A 21630-nucleotide genomic window follows, 5' to 3' on the forward strand; every position below is an offset into this window, starting at 1 on the left:
GGGTGCTCTGAAGGTCCGGATCAAAGGTCTTGATCAGTCTGTTGAGTCGACGGGTGTGTTCTTTGGTCGGACCTGCGGGTAACTGTCTGTAGTGTTCCTTGTTGTTCAGTTGTCGGTACACTTCTTTACAGTAATCCGTTCTGTTTGGTATGACGATGGCCCCTCCTTTGTCTGCTGGTTTGATGACAATGTTGCGGTTGGTCTTGAGAGCGCGGATGGCATTGCGTTGTACTTGGGTGATGTTCGGGGCTGTCTTGTGAGTGCGGCTGATGAATCTGGTGTTGACGCACCCCCTGACGGCTTGGGCATACATGTCAAGTCGAGGACAGAGGACTTCCGGAGGAGTCCAATTCGACTCTTTCCTCTTCAGTTGCTGCACTGTGGATCTCTCTGTTGGCTGTTCCGGTTCATTGGCTGTCTCATTGTGTTCGCTGTTGGCCTCTTGGGGTTTGTGGAAGAACTCCCGCAGCTTCATTCCAATGCCAGGGGGTGGCACAATGGCACAGTGGTTAGCACTGCTGCCACACAGTGCCAGGGATCTGGGTTCAATGCCGGCCTTGGGTCATATTCTCCTCATGTCTGTGGGGGTTTCGTCCAGGTGTTCCGGTTTCCTCCCAAAGTCTAATGATGTTAGGTGGATTGGCCATGATAAATTGCCCCTTAGTGTCAGGGGGACTCGCAGGGTAAATACATGGGGTAATGGGGATAAGGCCTGAGTGGGATTATTGTCAGCGCAGACTTGAAGGACTGAATGGCCTCCTTCTGCACTGCAGGGATTCTATGATTCTATGAATACTGTAATCCCTGCAACTGACCGGAAAGGTGTCAGGAACTGTTGTGTTTGTACACTTGGCTCACACTGCAGCCGCCAGCCCATGCACAACTGCTCCTGACTCTGGCCAAGTGCAGGAATTTGGATCTATCAAAGGCTATGTACTCTGAGCCTGCATTGGACCGTGCAGTGTAAGCATTTACCATGGGAATTCCAATGTTAAAATACACACTTACACATGTGTATGTTGCCAGTAATACCAGCACGTGGCACTATAATGGGAATTCCGCTGTAAGAAAGGCTGACTGGTGATATCCACTATACCCAGAATCCAGATTGCTTCAAGTAAAACTTGCTGCTCTTCCACTTGATGCCACTGGATAAATCTGGAATGCGCAATGACAGTGCACCTGTGCCCTCCGATATGCAGCTGGGCCTGGTGCACATACCATAATACAGTTTATATCTCAGCAAGCACTGTCGCAACTAAGAGGAGAGTTCAGGTTAGCATGAAACCGTTGACAATTCACCAGACAGCTCGCCTCAGCTGTGCAATGGTATTTCATATGGAACATGGCTGCTCGGGTTAATTTATTCCAAAATTAATTCTTGCGATTGGTATTTACTCATCATGCAGCAATGTATGATAACCGTGTTTAATTCACCATGGAAACCATAAACATACACTCTGAAAAGTAGTACCACCAAAAAGATTACCAAGGAGAGACATTTTCAAACTTCATATCAATCATCAAGGAATGTTCGCACATTTAAAAGAAATTGTGATAAGCTCCATATTTTTTGTTCTATCTTTACTTCATAGGCAGCTAAAGGAGGGAAAAATCTAGCTTCACTGGGACAAACCAAACCCATAACCTCTACCACCGAGAAGGACAAGGGCAGCAGATGTTTGGATAGGCTAGGTATGTCTTCCTTAGAAAAGAGGAGGTGAAGGGGTGATCTAACTGAAGAGTACAAAAATTATAAGGGGCCTAAACAGGTTTCCCCTCGGAGAAGTCAATCACCAGGGACATAGATTTAAGGTGATGGGTAGAAGGATTAGAAGGGTTATGAAGAAAAGCTTTTTCACCCAGAGGATGGTGCGTTGCTGGAATTAACTGCCTAATTTGGTGTTTGAGGCCAAAAAGCTGAACTCATTATTTAAAAGGTATCTGATCTGCATCTGGAGTGCTGGAACCTGCAAGGCTATGGACCAGGTGCTGGAAAATGTTTAAGTTTATTTATCAGTGTCACAAGTAGGCTTACATTAACACTGCAATGAAGTTACTGTGAAAATCCCCTAGTTGCCACACTCCGGCACCTGTTCGGGTACACTGAGGGAGAATTTAGCACGGCCAATGCATCTAACCAGCATGTCTTTCGGACTGTGGGAGGAAACCCAGAGCACCCAGAGCACCCAGAGGAAACCCACGCAGACACAGGGATAATATGCAGACTCCACACAGTGACCTAAGCCGAGAATCGAACCCGGTCCCTGGCGCTGTGAGTCAGCTGTGCTAACCACTGTGCCACCGTACTGCCCATGGGATTAAAATGAGTGGTTCGTTTCTATTATCTCTTCTTTTGGCTGGCGCAGACTCAATGGGCTGAATCGCCACTTTCTGCATCTTAACTTTTTTATCGTTCTATGGTTTGGGAACACAATCACCTGCAAGTTCCCCTCCAAGTCGCACACCATCCTGACTTGGAACTATCGCGCTGTTCCTTCACTGTTGCTTGGTCTGAATCCTGGAACTCCCTTACTAACTGCATTGTGAATTGCAAAGGTTCACGCAGGTGCCTCACCATGACCTACTCTGGGACAATTATGGATGGACAATAAATGCTGGTGAATCCATTGATGTCCACACCCTGTGAAAGAATAAAATCAATAAAAACTACTTGTTTTTTCCCCATTAAATACCATCACTAATTTCTCAGAATAGCTCTTTCTGACCCAGCATTGTACTCTGGTCCTTGTAAAAGCATTTTGTTCAGGTTATTCTACATGAAGAGAGCCAGAGGAGAGACAAGCTTCGACAAGCGTGACGAGTATCAGCATTGACAGAGATATTAATAAATAACATGAAGCACAATGTAAAAGCAACATGCTATTCGGCAGCATAATATGGTACAGTAACATACGTCTGACATGCTCACATGCAGTCAGTCATCTACTCAGTTCACCTTTGTGGAGACAAGTGGACATACAGAGCATTAGTGAGGCCAGGAACAAAGGGATTAGAAGCAGAAGTAGGCCATTTGGTTCCTTCAGCCTGCTCTGCCATTCTATTAGATCATGGCTGATCTTCTACCTCAATGCCAGTTATCTGGAGCATGCCCATATCTCTGGATATCTTTAATATTTAGAAATCTATCCAGCTCTGTCTTTAACATACTCGATGGGTGGGATTTTCCACACTCCCTGTCGCATTTTTCGTGTTGGAGATCTTCTGATCCCGCCACTGACAACAGGGTTTCCTATTCTATACAGCTCCAACGCCACTAAAGGGTTCGCCATCGCCTGGACCAGAAGATCCTGCCATCGAGAATGGCAGGAAAATTCTGGTCAGTGACTGAGCCCTGTGGGGTAGAGAATTCCAAAGATTCACCACCCTCTGAGTGAAGAAATCCCCCTTCTTCTCAGTCCTAAATGGTCTATCCCTTATTCTGAGATAATGTCCCCTGGTTCTAGACCACTCCACCCACCCCCAGCCAAGGGAAACTTCCTTCCTGCCGGTCAATATTAGGAACCATATCTTGCCGTTGATCTTGAATACTGTCTGCAAGTAGGTCATGTGAAAGTCGTGTAGCTTGTTTGCGTGCCTGAACTAAACTGTTCATGTCTCACATACATCGAAGAGAATGTGAGAAAGACTGTATACCTTCACATTGGCACAGTGGTTAGGGTGGCACGGTGGCACAGTTGTTAGCACTTCTGCCTCACAGCGTCAGGTCCCGGGTTCAATTCCAGCTTTGGGTCACTGTCTGTGTGGAGTCTGTGTGTTCTCTCAGTGTCTGCGTGGGTTTCCTCTGGGTGCTCCGGTTTTGTCACACAGTCCAAAGATGTGCAGGTTAGGTGCATTGGCTATGCTAAATTGCTCCTTAGTGTCGGAAGGTGCTTAGGTTAGGGGGATTAGTGGGGTAAATGAGGAAGGATTAGGGGGATAGGGCAGGGGGTGGGCATGGATAAGATGCTCTGTCGGAGAGATGGTGCAGACTCAATGGGCCGAATGGTCTCCTTCTGCACTGTAGAGATCCTTTGATTTTACTGAGACTGTTTCCTCTTTACTCCCAGACACTTCATATGTTGCCAAAGACAATGTCAGCTTTAGCTGATCTGCTATTGAACTTGTCATCATGTGAACTGCTTAAGAGGGTGCTGCAAGTGAATGCAACTTTGTCGACTGCATCTGTAATAGTTGGCTTCACATTATTTGATATCAATGCATCAAAAATGGGGTGCCACACACCACTTCCTTTTCAAATGAGGATTTGCCAAGCACTTCATTATTGAAATCAAATCCCCTGAACTGACTTTAAAGCATCAAAACTTTAATAAATTGGCAACTCAACTCAAAGTTAAAGCATGCCTTTAGCTGATAGCTACCCATTTTGCTTAGACACATCTAAACACAGATACCTTTAGCACAAGGATCCAATATTTGTTGTTCACCCAAGTGTGAAACAGTAGCTTAAACATGGACAGAAACTCATATCATGGGCAAGAGAAGGATTAAAGAGGAAAGTGTCACAAACTGTAAGCAGAGACACGTCCACTGCTTCACCAATCCTATTTTCAGGATTGAAGTATCAGATTGGCAACACAGAAACGCTCATTTCATTTAGCAGTGACATCAAAGCATCGCAGCAATCTCCATAACACTGGATAGATTTAACAGGTTTATTCAACGGGTGATTTTCTTTGATACGTGCCCATCATTACTGCTAATCACCGCCAGAGGTGAATTTATAAATCAAAGTCATTGCCTGGAGAGAGAGTAGATCTCTCTTTTGCTTTGTAGAACACATGATGTCCAGGGGCCTTGACTGCAATTTTAGCAAAGAGCCTGGACTTGTCAGGAAGATGGAAAGGCCCATACAGGTATGTTCTTTTTCAAATTTCTCTTTGTGGGTCTCGGAGAAGCAGGCGACACAAAAATTTCTTTTTTAAATTCAGTTTTACACAATGTGAGCACTGCTGGCTGACCCAGCATTTATTGTCTGGCCCTAACTGCTCTCCATTCCAGAGAACATTTGAGAATCAACCACATTGCTGTGGGTCTGGAGTCACATGTAGGCCAGACCAGGTAAGAACGGCAGATTTCTTTCCCTAAAGGACATTAGTGAACCAAGTGGGTTTTTGCGACAATGGTTTCATGGTCATCATAAGACTTTTAATTCCAGATTTTAATTATCTGCTGTGGTGGGATTTGAACCCTGGACCCCAGACTTTTTAAAAAAGTTTATTTATTAGTGTCACAAGTAGGCTTACATTAACACTGCAGTGAAGTTACTGTGAAAACCCCCTCGTTGCCACACTTCGGCACCTGTTCAGGTACACTGAGGAAGAATTTAGCATGACCAATGCACCTAACCAGCACGTCTTTCGGACTGTGTGAGGAAACCAGAGTACCCGGAGGAAACCCACGCAGACACAGGGAGAACTTGCAAACTCCACACAGACAGTGACCCAAGCCGGGAATCGAACCTGGGTCCCTGGCGCTGTGAGGCAGCAGTGCTAACCACTGTGCTTCCGTGAGGCCCCATGATGTTGAAACACTGTCATCACAAGGGAAAACAAACCAAAGAATAATTTTATATTTTGATTAGGTTTCCCATTTGGCTGTGAGGCAGCTGTGCTAACTACTGTTCCACCGTACTTGGTCTGGGTCTCTGAATTACTAGCCCAGTGACAATACCACTGCGCCACTGCTTCCCTATAAATATTTTGACCTCCTGTACTCCGGACTTCATCCTTCTCCAGCTCCTTCCCTCCTACAATCCCATTCCTCAGGTTTACCCGAGTGTCAGCTATGCATGGTTCCTGGAGACCAGCCACTGGAGGTGGGAAGTTGATGGTCAGCACGATGGAGAGGACCAGGAATTAAAATGGTCCAGATCTAATTCCTGCCTAAAGGTCCAAAATCTTTCTGGAGTTAAAATCAAAGCCCTGGGGCAGGATTCTCCAATCTCATCTGTACCCATCCCACTACCAACAAGAATGGAGAAGTTGGCATGAGAAAATGAGGTCGGAGGTTTTCAGCACTGATCTTTTTCATTAGCAGACATAACATTTCAGTGAAATATTCATTCTACCATCCTAATTTAAGACAGAGATGAGGAGGAATTTCTTCACTTTGTCACAGAGGGCTGTAGAGGCTGGGTCATTAAGTATGTTCAAGGCTGAGATAGACAGATTTTTAATCAATAAGGGAATCAAGTGTTATGGGGATAAGGTGGGAAGATAGAATTGAGGATTAAATCAGATCAGTCACGATCTCAGTGAATGGCAGAGCAGACTCAATGGGCCGAATGGCCTACTTCTGCTCCCATATCATATGGTCACCTTCTTAAAGTGCCAGCACACATCTGGTGCAGGTACACCCACAGTGTTGTTAGAAAAGGAATTCCAGGATTTTGACCCAGCGACAGTGAAGGAATGACGATATTATTGCAGGGAAGAATGGTGTGTGGCTTGGAGGGGAACTTGCATATGATAGTGTTCTCAAGCATCTACTACCCTTGTCCTTCTTGGTAGCAGAGATTGCAGTTGGTATACAAATTGACCCCGAGGATACTGAGCTAATTAGAAAGTCAGCACTGGCTATCCACTCCTGATCATCATCTAGTCGCATCCAATAGAAAGAACACGGAGATGGGATGTCAAGTGAAAATATCTTTGGGACCACTGGTCTAAACTTAAGCAAGCTATGGCACAGTTGCTGGTACATGTGTCTCTAATGTGTTCATAAAGGGGGGGGAGGGTGCATGGGAGAAAATTTGGAAAGGAAATAAACAATGTTTGATTACCATAGTCAACAAAGAAAAATAAATCACTTTGGAACAACATGCACTCTTATTACTTACTAATTAGCAAGACCTTCAGGTTAAAGCCCAGGAGCAAAAGATCCAAATAGGCAGCCCGAGGGCCAGTTCAGAAATTTATAAAATAGCATGGCAATGCTTTCATGTATTGTGTCAAGCACACAAAAGAAAAAAATAATATTCCTTCCACCACTTAAATAACTTAAAGATTGCGATCCCTTTGCTGCATTTCCTTGTTAAAAGATTCCTGGTTCCCTGAGGATTCTGACTTTTTCTCACATCAGACTTCACAGCCGATAAAGCTGCAGCCAGTTGCAAACATTTGCAGATTTTGAAACGTGATTCCTATAACGTTTCTGGCAAGACCTTTCAATTATAGGTAGTGTCTACGTCTTAGATTTTCCAATGCCATCTCTTTTTTTTTAGTTTTGCATGGCAATTTAAATATATCTAGCTTTAAAAACAAAAGGAAATAATAAAAACTACACAATTATTTGGAATGTTTTGTGTAACACGAACATTAGGAACACTTTCCTCACGTGACTGCACCCGGTTTTCTGCCAGGTTGAAGGAAGATTAATTTGGACTGCGCTAGTTTGTGTTAGAGAATGTTAATTTTTTGCCTACATCCGGTACACTTCATTTACGAGGTGAGTCAAAGTGTGCAGAGCTCCAAGGCCCCAGATCAATGCAGGGCTGATGAGTTCTGTATGAAATGGCACAGATTAAGGCTAAAAATAGCAGCCTATGGCCTGATCTATTTTCATCATCCAAAGCCTTACTCAAGAGAGGTCCAAGGTCTTCTGTTTTCTCTTTGTTCTCCAAAGTGAAACACACGGTTATTATAAGGAAGGTTTCAGTGTTTGTCAGAGTGAGTCCAGAGGCCGCAGCTGCAAGTGACAGTAATTGACATCTCTACATCAAGACAAAAACTATTCTTTGTATGTTATGGAGCCCAGCTTTTTTTAAAAAAAAACTTCTTTCATGGCATGTGGTGTCGCTGGCTAGACCAGCGTTGGTTGCCCATCCCCAATTGCCCTTGGGAAGGTGGTGTGCCTAAGTCACAAAACACTGGCATGCAAATTTAGCAGGTAATGGGGAAGGCAAATGGAATGTTGGCCTTTATTTCAAAGGGAATGGAACATAAAAATAGGGATATCTTGCTAAAACTAAAGGCACTCGTAAAAGCACACCTAAAATACTGTGAACAGTTTTTTTTATTTATTAGTGTCACACGTAGGCTTACATTAACACTGCAATGAAGTTACTGTGAAAATTCCCTCGTTGCCGCACTCCGGCGCCTGTTCGGATACGCTGAGGGAGAATTTAGTACTAACCAGCACGTCTTTCGGACTGTCGGAAGAAACCGGAGCACCCAGAGGAACCCCATGCAGACATGGGGAGAATGTGCAGACTCCACACAGACAGTGATCCAAGCCAGGAATCAAACCTGGGTCCCTCGCGCTATGAGGCAGCAGTGTTAACCACTGTGCACTGTGCCGCCCTTGGTCCCCTTATCTAAGGAAAGATATACTGGCATTGGAGGCAGTCCAGAGAAGGTTTACTCGGTTGGTCCTGGGTATGGAGGGATTTTCTTATGAGGAGAGATTGCGTAGCTTGGGCCTGGGCTCATTGGATGAGAAAGGGCTTTATTGAGACATACAGGGTTCTCAGGGGCCAAGGTAGATGCTGTGAGGTTGTTTCCCCTTGGGAGAGAGTCTAGAATCAAGGGGCATAATCTCAGAGTGAGGAGCCAGCCATTTAAGACAGAGATGAGGAGGAATTTCTTCACTTTGCCACAGAGGGCTCTAGAGTCTAGTTTATTGAGTATGTTCAAGGGTGAGATAGACAGATTTTTAAACAGTAAGGGAATCAAGGGTTATGGGGATAAGGCGGGAAGGTGGAATTGAGGATCATATCAGATCAGTCATGATCTCATTGAATGGCAGAGCAGACTCAATGGGCAGAATGACCAACTTCTGCTCCCACCTCTTATTCTTATTCTTATCACCTTCTTAAAGTGTCACCATACATCTGGTGCAGGGACACCCGCAGTGCTGATAGGGAGGGAATTCCAGGATTTTGACCCAGCGACAGTGAAGAAATGATGAAATTGTTGCAGGACAGAATGGTGTGTGGCTTGGAAGGGAACTCGCATATGGTAGTGTTCTCAAGCATCTGCTACCCTTGTCCTTGGTGGCAGAGATTGCAGGTTTGGAAGGTGCTGTTGAAGAAGCCTTGTTAATTGCTGCATTGCATCTTGTACATAATACACACTGCTGCCATTGTGCATCAGTGATGGAGGGAATGAATTTTTAAGTTGGTGGATGGAATGCAGATCAAGCGGTCTGCTTTGTTCTTGAATGGTGTCAAGTTTCATGAGTGTTGTTGACGCCGCACTCACCTAGCTAAGTGTGGAATATTCCTTCACTCTCCAGACTTAATGTGCTTTACAGATGCTGGACAGGCTTAGGGGAGTCAAAACGTGAGTTACCCGCCTCGGAATTGCCAGCCTCTGCTCTGTTCTTGTAGCCACAGTACTTATATGCTGCAACAGCATGTTTTATCTGTCCATGGTACTCGCAACCTTTGAACTGCTTTGTGACCTTACCCAGAGAGTTAATCATTTGTCTTCATCTCTTGGTGGTTATAGATAGGCACGATCAGTTACACTCTCCAGGTCAGGCATCATACGTGACACACTGTCACAGCTTGAATGCCGAGCTATTCATAATCTGCTAATGACCAGAAGTGCTGTGTCTAGCGATCTCTTCATCAGTTATTTTGCACGTGCCTGTGGATATTGACACAGGTAACTACAAGCGAGACACGCAGCACCAATGAAAGGTTGCTGAAGCTTGTTAAGACACAGGCTGCTTCTACTAATGGGGTTCTGACTAGCAGACTGTAGCAAATGATGCATGGGAGCTGGTGGCGCAGGAAAGTAGCAAACTAATACAAATAACACACACACACAAGCTAATTTCTTCCAAACTATAGAGTGAAAGGAATGATAGGGCATTTCTCAAAACACTGCCACATCATAAAAACAACTGCATCTTAAAGGTTTACAACCATATTCTCATATGAGTACTCACGAGATGTAGTGTGTTGAGCAATGCAAATAAAAATCACTATTAGGAGGGATCCGGAGCCCAGGGCTCTGCTGAGCCCAATCCATCCACACAGCCTCCACCCTGTCTGTTCCTGCCACCAAGCTTGGGGGAACCAACGCGCTTTGTGGAGTGTGAGTATGGTGGTGCTATGTCCCTGCCACCCTCTTATCAGCCCCGAATAAGGAGGGGCACTCCCTCAGCCGAGATTTGGACAGGAACCCAGGAAGGAGGACACAGAAAGTGCTGTCTGCATACCAGCCTGCACAACCTCTTTAAAGCAAGGGACGCCTTTTGACATGAACGGTAGGGAAGGCCTGCAAATGGCCTCTCCCGACCTCTCTCCCCAGAAAGCCAATTCTAGGACCCCCACCCCCGCCGGCCTTGAGTTGAAGCTATCTCCTCTCCGGTGACCTCTGAGCAGTGCACACCGCAGAGGGTGCTGGCTGCCTGAGCCCTCACCTCCAAAACTCCCCCTCAGAGGTGAAGGTGCCAGGTTCACGCTTCTGTAGACCCGTTGTAAATGGCACTGACGTGACATCACACCGGTGCCCGCTGAGGCTTCTGTGCAGTCTCAATACCTGGAGAGTGCTTGCTAATGATATGCTAATGTATTCAAATGAGGTTTCTGCAGTCGCAGCGGGTTTCACACCACTTCACCGGCAAAGGGCTGGTAAGATCGGAACTCGGTGTGAATCGCACTCTCCGGAGTTTGAGCCCCCACCGCCATTCCTGCAGATGGAGAGTGCGGGCTCAAAATCGCCCCCACTGGCTACATTCAGCATTTCTCAAACTTAAATCTAAACATAGAAAAGGTACAGCAGACATCTTTGGGACAGACTTAATTCAACCTTTCAAAATAGATGGAGCCTTAATGCAATACTGAGTTATTAACTGAAAGAAGGATGTGGGTTGTTACTCCCGACTGCGTGCACGTACCTACAGCTGGACTCGAAGAGGCTTTTCATTTTAAATTACACACATTGCAAGATTAGCAATGATTGTGTTGTGTACCTTTTCAATCTGTAACGATGCTGTGGACTATAACATTGTGTGCGGCCCACTGTCCAGCCTCCAAAGGAGCTTGGTAATCCTGAAGGAGAAATGATGTGTTTATATTGCTATCAAGCTGATAACATCTGGCAAGACCACGAGTGTATGATTAGTTTTGGGATAAAACTACAATAATTAGATGACTGTCTCATAACCAGCATTGTGATTAATAAAAACCACAGAATGTGTTCAGCTTGTACACTCAACGTCTTGCTAGGATACGTACCCAAGGTAATCTGGTTACAGTGTTATTCTTAGAAAGACACCCTAAGCGATTATTACACTGAAATCAGTGTGTTTCATATGCCACTGGTCAAAGCTGAATGTTTTCAAGTTTTAATTATACACATCCTCATTTTCTCATCACAGTTACTCCTACATTCTATTTTCTAGTGGGACAGGACACATTACTCTGGCTTAGAGCACCAAATCAATCTGGTTTAGTTAATTGCAGGGTAAAGGGTAAAATTTCCCCAAGGTACAGACAGATGAAACACTGCACCATTAAGGCAGAGTATCGCACTGATCAGAACTAAAGTGAATGATCAGAAAATGGGCTGCATCTAAACGATTGAAATTAACTTAATGTCCTAAAATACAGGGTGTTCAGAAAGGCAAGAAGGAGCAGAAAAAAAGATGGAGTGGGGGGTGGGAGGATGGGGGTGGGGGGGAGCGGTATAGCTGTATATCTCAGGGACAACCACAAGGTACATAAAGTTGAGGGACGGGATAAACTGCAGAAACATATACTCTGGTTAAAATCTCTAATGCGAAAGGATCTAAGTTTGCCATTGGCTTACACTGCAGATTGAGAAGTCAGCTCAGCTTTCAAATACAATTTACTGCATTGCATCTTACGTCCAGTGCACATTTTTGCCACTGTGTGCTGGTGGTAGAGGGAGTGAATGCTTAAATTGGTGGATGGGGTACCAAAGCAGGCTGCTTTGTCTTGGGTGATGCTGAGGTTCTTGAGTGTTGTTGGAGCTGCACTCATCCAGGCAAGTGGAGAGCATTCCATCACCCTCCAGACCTATAACTTGCGGACGGGGAATAAGGAAGTGAGTTACTCTCCTCAGAATTCCAAGCCTGTTAACACAGCATTATAGAGTTGGTCCAGTTAAGTTTCTATCGATTAAGTAATTATCACATTTTTCAAAACACCTAGAAAAGAGCTCCATTCAAACAACTGCGAGAAGAATTAAAACAAGTTGATTTGGGGTGGATTTTGTCTATAAATGTGTGTGGGATAACGGAAATGGGGCAGCATTTTTGCAGTTCTCAAACTAGGACTGCAGATAACAAGAGAATCAACATGAACAAAAGATATGTGATTGGGCTGAACAAAACAGTTGAAGGTTAAATCTAGACAATTCTGCTTAGGAAGATGGGCAAGATACATACTTGATGAGTGGTTTAGACATAGCCTACTTGAATGTCATCTCACTGCCTAAATCAGCTGGGATACTTCCTAAAGAGGCTGGAAAATGGGATCTACTCCTACCTCTGCCCCACAACTTTGCCTTTCCTTCTTTCCCAGGGCTGCGGCTGACCATTTTCTTGCCTGCTGTCCTTACATGCAGCAGACCATGAATCCCAATCATTGAATCCTGCCACCCCACCCCTCCTCAGGATCATTGATGGAAGGCGATAGTCGACCCATCACCTGAGGCAGCTAGATATAGCACTTAGAGCAGATGTGATCAAAGGTTATGGGGAGAAAGCAAGATTAGGCTACTGAGTTGGATGATCAGCCATGATCGTGATGAATGGCAGAGCAGGCTCGAAGGGCCAAATGGCCTCCCGCCTCTTCCTATCTTCTATATTTCTATGCCCCAAGCTGGCGATGCCAATGGCCTTGGTATTTCCTGATTGAGAAAGTAGATTGATAAATCATCCAAAACCAGACTCGTCTTCTCCTTTAAGTACAGCAGCAGAGATCCTCTCATGTTGCAGTGATGGGAAGGCACGGTGGCACAGTGGTTAGCACTGCTGCCTCACAGTGCCAGGAACACGGGTTCGATTCCTGGCTTGGGTCACTGTCTGTGTGGAGTTTGCACATTCTCCCCGTGTCTGCATGGGTTTCCTCCGGGTGCTCCGGTTTCCTCCCACCGTCCAAAGATGTGCGGGTTAGTTGGATTGGCCATGCTAAATTGCCCCTTGGTTCAGGGGGACTAGCTAGAGTAGGTTCATGGGGTTATGGGGATGGAGGCTGGGATGTCTGTGGATGGGGGGATATATATTTTGAAATATTTTCCCAAATTTTTGACTGTCAGGTTTTTAGTTCCTGCGATTATAATTTTGACATTATCCTCCAAAAGGAATTCCTCTAATTCTGTGCAATGTTCAGATGAAAACAAGATGAAAGAAAGGATCCAAGGATGCTCCAGAGGCAGATTAGCTGCACCCAACGTTGCCCATGCAAATCTCATTCTTAACATCTGCCATGGAATGTGAGAGAAGAGTTGCCAATACAAACTTCTTTTCACTATGGTTGATTTCCCAGATTTAGTAATCTCCTTGAATCTTATTTCCAACCAAGTTCCACCACGGGGACAATTCTTCCAAGCTGGCTCATGGCTACAGGGACATCAACAATCCAGTTACAGATCACAAATGTATTATACAGGTCACTAATTGCTCACTAGGACACTGTAGTTTAATTACTTTTCCCATAGATAATTAGGCAGCACAAAGAAGATGCTACATTATTTTCAGTTTGCAAGATTCTCCCAAGTCCATCCTCCCCCCGCAACCAGAGATCCATCTGAGCCCACCCCCACCTCCGGCGGACGCCAGCGGAAGGCCAGGAAGGTGCTGCAGGCTCTCGAAGGACTGCAGGTCGGAAGGATAGTGGAGGGAGACCAGTGATCGAGGTAGGTTGGGGGTGTGCTCTGCCGAGGGGGGCCTGCCTCCCAGGGGGGTCCGATCCCGGGGGCGGGGGGGAGGTCTGCCGGGGGGCGGGGGGGGGCCTGCCTCCCAGGGGGGTCCGATCCGGGGGGGGTGGGGTCTGCCAGGGTGGTTAGCGGGGAGGTCTGCGAAGGATGGTCGAGGATGATGGTGACTTCACAAGGGCAGAGAGGGCTTCGGAGGTTCCCCTGCAGAATAGAAATCCGCTTCAGATTTTTATTCGGCAGGTTGCTTACAGCGCGGATCCGGAACGGACCAGAAGACGGTAAAGTGAGATTTGGCGGTAGAGTTGGGCGCGCGGTTCATTAAGTCGATTTAAATGCATGCTAATGCATTTAAAACGTCGGGCCGCCCGATTCGGGCGCGGACTGGACCTGTGCCTGAATCGGGTGTCGGTAAAGCCGCAATCTGCTTGGATTCGGGTGCAGATCATGTTAAAGGCCCGACGCCCGACTTTACCGCAATTTCGCGCCCAAAAACGGGCGTGAATGTTTGGTAAAATAGGGCCCTATGATTCTATGACATCCCTGTTAGATTCTTTAGCACAAGGGCCACTGTTCAAACTGGCAGCTGCAGGATTGGCATCAGTAAGTTTTATTTCCACATCATCCTTCGTGCAGGGTTACATATGTGAATTGCTTTGAAGTCAATTCTTGCTCTCCAACACTCCTTTGAGTATTTCATGGAATAGCACAACACAATGCAGCTATTTGGCCCATCAGGACAGGTGCCAGTTCTTTCAAAGAGTGATCCAGTTGGTCTCACTCCCCTGACTTTCTTTTAATTTATCCCCTTCCCTTTTGAAAGCTACTATTGAAATGGTTTCAAGAAGGAGCCAGATATATTTATGATTTTAAAAAGAGGTTAAAAGGATATGGGGAACAGGTAAGAAGGTGGGTTTGAGACCAGGGAGAGATCAGCCATGATCTGATTGAATGGCGGAGCAGGCTCGAAGGGCTCAATTGTCTACTCCTGCTCCGAGTTCCTATGAAAGCTCCTGCTCAGTTGTGCATTCAGGATCCAGTGCTTATAGCAACATGTAAACATCGAGCCAAGTTCATACCGATTCCAAGTTTCAAAAGGAAAGGATAAATGTGCATATTCTAATATCTTGTCAGACATTATATTCCAAGGAAACTTCACATTTTTTGCTGAGCACAAGAAATTGCCCGATCAAAGTTATGGCTCTAAATGTGCAAATGCTGTGATAGAATGTTGACTTTTCACTTTCCTGCTGACGACAGCAGTATGAGAAATCTGGAACTGTAGGTACTCAGCATAAAATTTACATATTTCTCTTTGGACTACACTGCCTGAGAATATTGCAGGATTCTACAGATACTACACTGCCTCAAACACTACACAGATAACACGTAACCAAGAAATGAAAAAGTGTTCACTGTGCCAGCAAGAGTCAAACAATGGGATTGACTGGTTAACACGCAGTTGGTTGTTGGAGTGCCTGGCATTGTCATTCAGATCTTGATTGGTTAGTAATTCAACATAATAGGAGTGTGTGCAAAGATAATCTGACGCAGGGCAGGCTGTTCGTATAATGTTCAGTAGGAAGGCAGCATTTTGATGGGCAGTGCCATGAAATTGATAACTCCCTTCTCACAAGTCATAGCCAGCTGCATACTGGAAACATCACAATCACTTTAACTAATCGTGACATGAAAATTTAATTACATGCCTGTCGCATTAAACCAGTGGAATTTGCACAGAATTAGAGGCACATTGCACTGGGGAGGGGAAGTTATCAAAATTAGATTATTAAATTACTTCTCCACTGGTTCACAGTCGTCAATTTACAATAATAAGTAATCGAGGATCAACTACACACACACACACACACACCTTTGTATAGTTCTTCTTAATCTGCTGCATGCTGCTCTTTAACCATGCATCTCATCAAACACCAAAGTGAATCAACTGTGAAGTAAAATGTTATGGGATGTGTATACATTTAAATAGCTACTACAATAGGGTCCAGTTATTCTTTTATTGAATGGCACTTTTTTCTTTTTTTCATTATTAACTGAAACGGAATTAACTCTTGTTGAGGTACAATCATTAAGCTGGAGAGATTCCACTTTAACCAGGAATAGTACACGTTCTTTGCCATGTTCTTTGCCTTTGCAATGCGGAGAAACTCTACTCAGTTGTTTTTGTTGGGCCATATTTACACTGTATTTCAGATTCCAGGCAGTAATCACCACATTTATTTTCTCTGACGTCTACCTACCTAAAACTTTAATAGACTGACCCAGAAGAGGACTGCACCCATCCCCAGACAGACATATAGCTCTTTTCCAACGGACAAAGAAGAAATGTTTCGGAAGCAAGGAGGGGGCCCAAACCACTCATTGTGTGAAAAAGCTTTTTCTCACGTCACATTTGCTTCTTTTGTTTTAAATCTGTGCCCTCTTGGACTCAATCCTTTTACAAGCAGGAAACAGTTTCTCCCTATCCATCTGCCCAACTCCTCATGATTTTGAGATCTCCTCTTCTTTGTCTTCTTCTCTCCAAGAAGAACAGTGCCAATTTCTTCAATCTATCCTCATAATTAAAGTTTTTCTTCCCTGGAACCATCCTTGTAAACCTCTTCTGCAATCTCTCCAATGCGTTCATATCCTTCCTATAGTGTGGCGCCCAAAACTGTACACAACACTCCAGCTTAGATCTAACTAGTTTGTTGCATAAATTCAGCATAACTTCCTTGTCCCTATTAATAAAGATGAGAACACTATATGCTTTATTAACTGTTATCTCTACCTGTCCTGCCACCTTCAATGATCAATGCACATATACACCCAGGTCCCACTGCTTCTGCACCCTTTAAGAATTTTACCCTTTATTTTATCTCGTCTCTCCATGTACTTCCTACCAAAATGCATCATCTTACACTTCTCCACTAGCTATGAAATTGATCTGCCAGCTATCTGCCCACTCCACCCACTCGCCTACGTCCTTTTGAAACAAAAACAGAAAAATGCTGGAAAATCTCAGTTGCGCTGACAGCATCGTGGAGAGAGAATAGCGCCAACGTTTTGAGTCCAGATGACCCTTCGTCAAAGCTGAAGTTCCTTTTGAAGTTCTATGCTGTCCTCACAGTTTATCAACTTCCAAGTTTCATATCTTCCATAAACTTTGCAATTGTCCCCTGCTCACCAAATCCGGATCATTAATAGACATCAGGGGCAAGTGTTCAATACTGACCCTTGGGGAATTCCACTACATACCTTCCTCTTGCCCGGAGTAAACTGGCCAACATTCAGGTAATTTTGTATCCACATTGCTACTGGCCCTTTTATTCCATGAGCTATAACCTTTCTCACAGGTCTGTTGTGTGCCCTGTATCAAATGCTTTTTGGAAGTCCATGTATACCACATCAACAGCATTGCCCTCACTGACCCTTTCTATTACCGCTTTAGAAAACTCCAGCAAGTTAGTTAAACATGATTTCCCCTTTACAAAACCATGCTGCCGTTTCCTAATAAACTTATATTTTTCCATGTGACTACTAATTCTATCCTGAACAGTTGTTTCTAGAAGCTTCCCCACCACCAAAGTTAAACCTACTGCTCTGTAATATTGTGCTTATCCTTACAAGGGTGTAGTGTTTGTAATCCTCCAATCCTTTGGCACCTCTCCTGGCTCAAAGGAAGGCTGAAAGATTATGGCCAGTGCCCCTGCAATTTCCCCTCTCACTTCCTTCAATATCCTTGGATGCATCTTATCCGGTCCCAGTGCCTTCTTCTCAACTTCAAGTACTGACAGTTTATCAAATACCTGATCTTCATCAATTTTGAACCCTTCTAGTGACAGAATTTCCTCTTCTAGCACTATGGCCTGGGTAGCATTTCCCTCCTTGGTTAAGATACAAGGTATTCATTTAACACCTCAGCCATGCACCCTGTCTCCATGTGTAAATTCCTTTTTTGGTCCCTAATCGGCCCTACTACTCATTTACCATCCTTTTACTATTTATATGCCCATACAAGACTTTGGGAATTCCTTTTATGTTGGTTGCAATATATGTGTATAAGAACCCAAAAATGGGTACAAACCAAGGGAGCGATTCTCCCATCCCGCTGCACTGATTTTTTAGCGCAGCAGGCTGGAAGATTTAAGTGGGGCTGGATTAGCACAATCCGCATTGGGTGCCATAGCCTCTAAGCATCTCCCATCGCCAGATTTTGGGCATTATCTGCTCCGCACCAGAAATAGGCATGGGGTCTGCATTACATATGCAGCCCTTCATTTTAATGCCCGGGACTGAAGTCTCCGCTAGCATCTCCCCCACCCACCGCCTCGAGTGGTTCAGTCCAGTGGGATTACTATAGCTCCCCACTTGCGGGGACAGGAGGCTGGCGATGCAGGGGTCACAGGGCTGGCCAGCGACAGGGAGGCCGGCAGACAGGGACCACTGCGCACGCTCCAATCTCCACTATGACAGTTTGCTGTACGCACAGTGGCCTGTTCAGTGCTATGCTGCCGGCTTCTCCAGTGGGAATAGGCCCGCCCCCTGATTTTTTCATGTGGTTTACATGCTGAGGCACTCAGCAGTGCACAGAGTGTGGGAGATTCATTTTTAAAATCTCACTGAAAAAAACAGCTTGATTTACTCCAGTTTTCATGCGAACTTGACACTTAGATATTTGGTGGGGGGCAATTCTCCCAAAAAGATTTTAACAGCAGATAATTAGATTTGGAATTTAGCCCCCTCATTCACTTCTGGTTATTGAGTTATGGAGTTCCCATAACTTGTAGGATCAATTCTGTATTCATGTGCCTGGGCTTTTTCTGTCAATTCGCATTTAATCAATTTATTTAAATGAACATTTAGGACCAGGAGGAATGTGAATTAAAATTGAGCTCAGCAAGAAGAAAACATAGCTTTCAATGCCCATTCATCGAAAATTATTGTCTTACTCAGAAGAATATGAAGCAGCATGATCCTACACAGCACTTCCAAACCACACAACCTAAGAATATAATTAGCCGTATATTTGTTAATGTTGATTGTAAAAACTATTTCAGACTTCAATGTAGTCATTTAAAATTAAGTAACTGTTATTATCTAAAGCTGACACAAAGGCACAGATCTTCAACTGGATAAAATAGGTAGTGAATTGGCAATTAGTTGACCAAAAATGCTTGTACGTGTGATTGTACTGACAACAGGCCAAGAATGTATGCTATTAGAGCACAAAGCTTTGAAATGCCCCCTGGGGAAAGAGGCAGAAAATGGGATTAGAGTAGATAGCTCCAGCTGAAGAACTAGCACCATCACAGGTGTGATAGGCTGAGTGACCTCCTTCTGTGCTGTACGTTTCTCTGGCTTAATGAGTGGAAGGGGCTCATACTGTAGCATCAACTACATGACTAGGCTTACTCAGATCAAAATTGATCTGAACCAATTAGACCTTCCTTGTTACTGCAGCCTACGTTAATCTATCCCACAATTCTGCTAAAGTCTGAGTAAAGTTCATTTGAACTTTAAGTGGTCCCTTCAGTGCTAAGTTATTACTGTGGCACATCTTCTAAAGTGTACGCCTCCTTGCCTTTCCTTCCAGCTGAGAATCACAAAGAGAGAAACTCACGAAAGAACAATGGATACGAAGTTCATTGGCAGTGAGAATGGAACAACAGCAAGCACTGATAATGTCCTCATGCTATGCATAACACTGGGGGAAGTGGTATAAAGCAGATTTTCAATATCCAAGGTTCAGCTGACAGCCAAAACTGTTTATGTGTTTACGGTGTTATCTCAACTCCCTTGGTTTAATTAGCTCCTTCGAGCACCCTCACAACTATCCACCACAAACTGAACTGTTTTCACCTGGGTTTTAATTTCACAAATTTTGTGACAGCCCATTTATCATGAAAAGAAATCTCTTGCATGCTTTCTCCTGTCAATAATTCCACCAGCACGCACATGCTAGGTGTGAAGACTAAACAATGTGAATTTCCCCAGGCTCTCTTCTGCAAATATTTTGCCCTGTGTAAATTTCCCAATATACTGTGTAGTATACTGTGCAGAAAGCCATGCGTGAATAGTAAACCTGGGGCACTGGACACGAAACGTAGCATCAGCAAAACTCCAAAACACTTCATAATCAAATTCTGTTTATTGCATTGTACCCACCAGGTACAATTTAATGGTATATTTTCCAGCAACAAGATTAATACTGTATTTGGTTCCATAGTATCTCTGCAATAATTATGGATTCATATGCAGATACATTATGGGTTACGACCATTAGTTGTTTAATATAATGAATTAAATTAATTTTTTTTTAAGGAGTAGCCTTAAAGTGGAAAATGTTATTGAAACCTTCCCATTGGGCCATTACCTTCATTAGCACCGACTCACTGAGCTTCTCCCTGTTGACAATCTTTATTGCGACCTTTTGACATGTTACACAGTGGACTCCCAGCTTCACCAATCCTATTGTAAGAAAAACATAGGAGAAAGAACTAATTAAGAACCATTAAAAACTGTTTCAATATTGGCATCTTCAAACTCCAGCAGCGATAGAGATTCATAATTATGAGATCATTACAAACTACTTTATTAAAACAAACGTTTAAAAGCATCCAAATGCCTAAACATCTCCGAGGTACTGCACTTGCCTTGGGAGGGGACCAGAGTTCCCATATATTTGAGGAGGACACTAGCAAAGTTTAAAATGTTGACATCCTTAACTCAGTGAAGAAAAACAGACTTCCTTGTATACAGACTGCAGAGCAGAGATCTGCTACAGTGAGATTAGTTTTCAGACTAATGTATACATGTATAGTCATTTTAGCAATTCTATTGAGTTCTCACTAGAGCACTTTACCTTTGAAAGAATTTAATTTAGACAAGTTATCAGACAATAGTATCTCCCTCTTCTAAAATTGATTTGAATGTGTTCTCCCCTTTTGAGCTGATTCTTATTCTTAACCACTCATTCAATGATCAGATACCCATTGGAGCATTAGACGACTGATATTCACATACTGGCAGCTCACCAAAGGTTTTTCCCATTCCTTCAGGAGTTAATTGTGAATGAACAGAACACTCACTAGTACACCAGGTAGTCAGCATAATAGGGTTTTGCTTTAGAAGGGGTTAAGTAACTGCATTACATTTTAGAAGCTGTATACAACATGAAAAACCTACATTGAGCATTCAAACATGGTAACATCTCTGGACTTTTTGCTCTGATTATCTGCAAAGTCCAAAGACTCTGAAACGGTCGCCTGCAATTTCTTGCAACATTTCAGCGTCACTATACAGGCATTGTGCTATTTTCTTCCAAGAAAATTGCCACACAAAATGTCCGTTTATTAAGAAGCATGGCAACACAGCTATTTCTCTTTGCTTATTCACTCTGCTTCCAAGATGCATTTGTTTCTTTAAATTAATTTAAGAGATGTGGGCGTCAATGGTGGGTCCAGCATTTATTTCCCATCCCTACCCAATTTCAGAGGGCATTTGAGAGTCATTGCTGTGGATCTGGAGTCACATGTAGATCAGACCAGGTAAAGGACATTAATGAACCAGATGGGCTTTTATGACAATCAACAATGGTCATTAGACTTATCTGCTATGATGGGATTTGAACCCAGGCCCCAAATCTTCTTCAGGGTCTATGGATTACTAGTCTAGTGACAATATCACTGTGCACCGCCGCCTCTTAATTTGTTTGGTGGAACTATCTGCCACTAATTTAGCTCTGCTACCA

At 44.1% G+C, this 21630-nt stretch overlaps 1 protein-coding gene across 1 annotated transcript in view; it reads right to left on the minus strand.

Annotated features, from left to right (window-relative positions):
- The window catches only part of LOC144498863 (serine/threonine-protein kinase BRSK2-like), a 638052-nt gene extending 617738 nt beyond the window's left edge, over nucleotides 1-20314 (minus strand). Inside the window, 1 exon segment of the mRNA XM_078220644.1 lies at nucleotides 20254-20314. Within this exon segment, the coding sequence (XP_078076770.1) occupies nucleotides 20254-20259 (6 nt within the window). The 5' untranslated portion in view covers nucleotides 20260-20314.
- Between the last annotated feature and the right edge of the window lie 1316 nt (nucleotides 20315-21630).

This window comes from Mustelus asterias, chromosome 9 (assembly GCF_964213995.1).
Source record: "Mustelus asterias chromosome 9, sMusAst1.hap1.1, whole genome shotgun sequence".
NCBI classification, from domain to species: domain Eukaryota; kingdom Metazoa; phylum Chordata; class Chondrichthyes; order Carcharhiniformes; family Triakidae; genus Mustelus; species Mustelus asterias.